Source organism: Egretta garzetta, unplaced genomic scaffold (genome assembly GCF_000687185.1).
Source record: "Egretta garzetta isolate BGI_Z169 unplaced genomic scaffold, ASM68718v1 scaffold521, whole genome shotgun sequence".
NCBI lineage: Eukaryota > Metazoa > Chordata > Aves > Pelecaniformes > Ardeidae > Egretta > Egretta garzetta.
The window spans coordinates 111,853-114,182 of record NW_009258488.1 but is presented as its reverse complement, the minus strand read 5'-3'; the positions used below and the strand labels follow the sequence as shown (position 1 = coordinate 114,182).

The following is a 2,330-nucleotide window of genomic DNA, read 5'->3' as shown; positions in this document are numbered from 1 at the left end:
GAGGCCCCATCCCTGGGAACATTCCAGGCCAGGTTGGATGGGGCTGTGAGCAACCTGATGTGGTTCAAGGTGTCCCTGCTCCTGCAGGGGGGTGGGGCTGGGTGGCCTCTGGGGTTCCCTTCCAACCCAAAACATTCTGTGATTCTGTGATACATTGTCTGAATAACCCAGTGCCCAGAATAAACCCATTTTCTTCTTAGAAAAAGTTAAAAAGTTACTGGCTGAGCCTCTTCAGGGTCTGTCCACCAGTGCCTTGAGAGCTCGGGTCTTGGTTGCTGCCCCTGTGACCTCCGGCTCATTAGCGTTTGTGTATGGGGGCATTTCCTTTATTTTTTCCTGCCTTTTGTGGTTTTTCTCTTATGCTGAACAGCAGGCAAGCAGCCATCCTCGCAAACCAGCCATCCTCACAGCCACGGCCCAGCCATGGATCAGGCCACCGAGGCTGCAAGGACTGCTGGGCTGTGGGCCACAGGGCTACAAGGTGCAGGGGGGGGCTCTGGGCAGGGACCACCAGGACCCAGTGCGGCTTGGGGCATCTCGGCACTGCTGCAGTGGTGCACACGCGACGGAGCTGAACTCTCGTTCGGGGTAGATGATATCATGGGGGCATGTTGGGGCTTGGGGAGTTAAAAGCTGGCCATAAGGAAAACCACTCTAGGGGGGTGCAGCCCCGGGACAGAGCAGGGCAAGGGACTTTGCTCGGGGGGGTTCCCCAAAATCTGGGACAGACAAAGCCACAGCCACTTGTGGGATAACGCTGGGGACAGTCCTACTCCACAGGGGAGCCTGGACTGGGGACACTGGGAGAGCCCCACCAGGACTTGGGGGTCCTGCAAGTCTTCCCACAGAGCTCCTGGCCTTGCAGCCCCCGGGACTGAGCCCCTGCAGGGGGGAAGCACTGGTGGGAATGGTCACACATCCCCTTCACACTCTGCAGCAGGATCGGACAAGCCTGGGCCTGGATCTGACCAGGCAGACGGCCCCCGCCACGCTGAGCAGGACGAGGGCAACGCAGACAGGGGCGATAACCACAGCGCTGTTACACTGCAGCACCGAGACCAGCACGTCCTTCACCAGCCTGCCCCGGTAGTGAGGCGGGGAGCGACACGTGTAGTCCTGGGGCCAGCCCTGCCCAAGGTGCCCCATGCCCGCCAGCGCCTGGAGCCCCCCGGCCCCAGGGCACGAGCAGTTGTAGGGGTTGCCAGCCGCAGTCACATCCATCAGGTACCCCAGGAGCTTCACCTCATCCCACGGCAGCTCTGTAATCAAGTTGTTGTCCAGGTGGAGGGTGTCCAACATGGGGTAATTCCTGACCGAGGGGGCAGCCTGCAGCACATTGTGGCTCAGGAAGAGCTTCTTCAGGGAGCTGAGGGAGATGTCGACGGCATGGAGGTGGTTGCAGCTCATGTCCAGCACCTCTAGACTGGGAGGCAGAGGTGTGAGGACTTCATCCAAGCCAGTGTCGGACAAGTTAAAAATTCGGAGGGTGGCAGGAGGAGGACAGGTCTGCCACGAGCTTGTTCTGGCTGAGGTCTAAGTGCTGGAGCTCACGCAGCAGCTGCATGCTTTGGCACACGCCGTGGTAGGAGGTCAGGTTGTTGTGCTGCAGACTCAGTACCTGGAGCTCAGGGAAAGCCCCCTCGCAGAAGGCGGGCATCAAGCTCTCATCGCCCAGGCTGTTCTGTGCCACGTCCAGGGAGCGCAGCGCTCTGAAGACCCTTCCGATGGCACAGGGCAGGCTGGTGACATGGGAGCCGGTGAGAGCCAGCTCCTGCAGGGTCTCCAGCCAGCTGCTCACACTGGAGAAGTCCTGCTCGCAGCCCATCAGCAGGGCAGATGTGACATTGCGGAAGCGCAGGGACAATATGGGCAAGCGCTGGCCAGCCATGTCAGCCCAGTTTCCTCTCCCCTCGAAAATGCAGCTCTCAAACACCAGCTCCTGCACCTGGGTGTAGGAGAAGAACCTCAGGACTCGGGCGAGGAGTATCTCAGGCACCAGGAGGTCACCAAAAATTATTTTCCTGATGGTGAGGGAGCCCAGCGTTTCAATGGCAGAGGGGTTCAAGTCGCTGATGGGGAAGGCTATGTATCTCTCCAGCTCTCCCCCCCAAAACTCCACCACAGAGGCTGGGAGGCACTGGATGATGCTGCTTAGGCTCTCCTCGGACAGGCTGTAGCACACACAGTGCTCCTCAGTCCGATTGAAGACACACCTGCCTTCCGCCTCCAACAGCCCCAGCCCCAGGAGGAGGAGAACAGCCACGTTCATGGTGAACGGCCTAGAAACGAGGAGAGCAGTGGTGAAAAGCAGCAGTCCTGTGGCTGGGGGG

General features: G+C 59.9%; 2 protein-coding genes across 2 annotated transcripts in view; both read right to left on the bottom strand.

Moving 5' to 3' along the window:
* Positions 1-183: 183 nt before the first annotated feature.
* CD14 (CD14 molecule) lies at positions 184-2,294 on the bottom strand. The gene is given in 2 exon segments (XM_009645185.2): positions 184-1,507; positions 1,509-2,294. Coding segments are annotated over 2 exon segments (1,344 nt in total). The 5' UTR covers positions 2,270-2,294; the 3' UTR covers positions 184-924.
* Positions 2,280-2,330, bottom strand: part of LOC118452940 (monocyte differentiation antigen CD14-like) — a 1,697-nt gene continuing 1,646 nt past the window's right edge. Inside the window, exon 3 of the mRNA XM_035900782.1 lies at positions 2,280-2,322. Within this exon, the coding sequence (XP_035756675.1) occupies positions 2,280-2,322 (43 nt within the window). The remainder of the gene's footprint in view (positions 2,323-2,330) is intronic.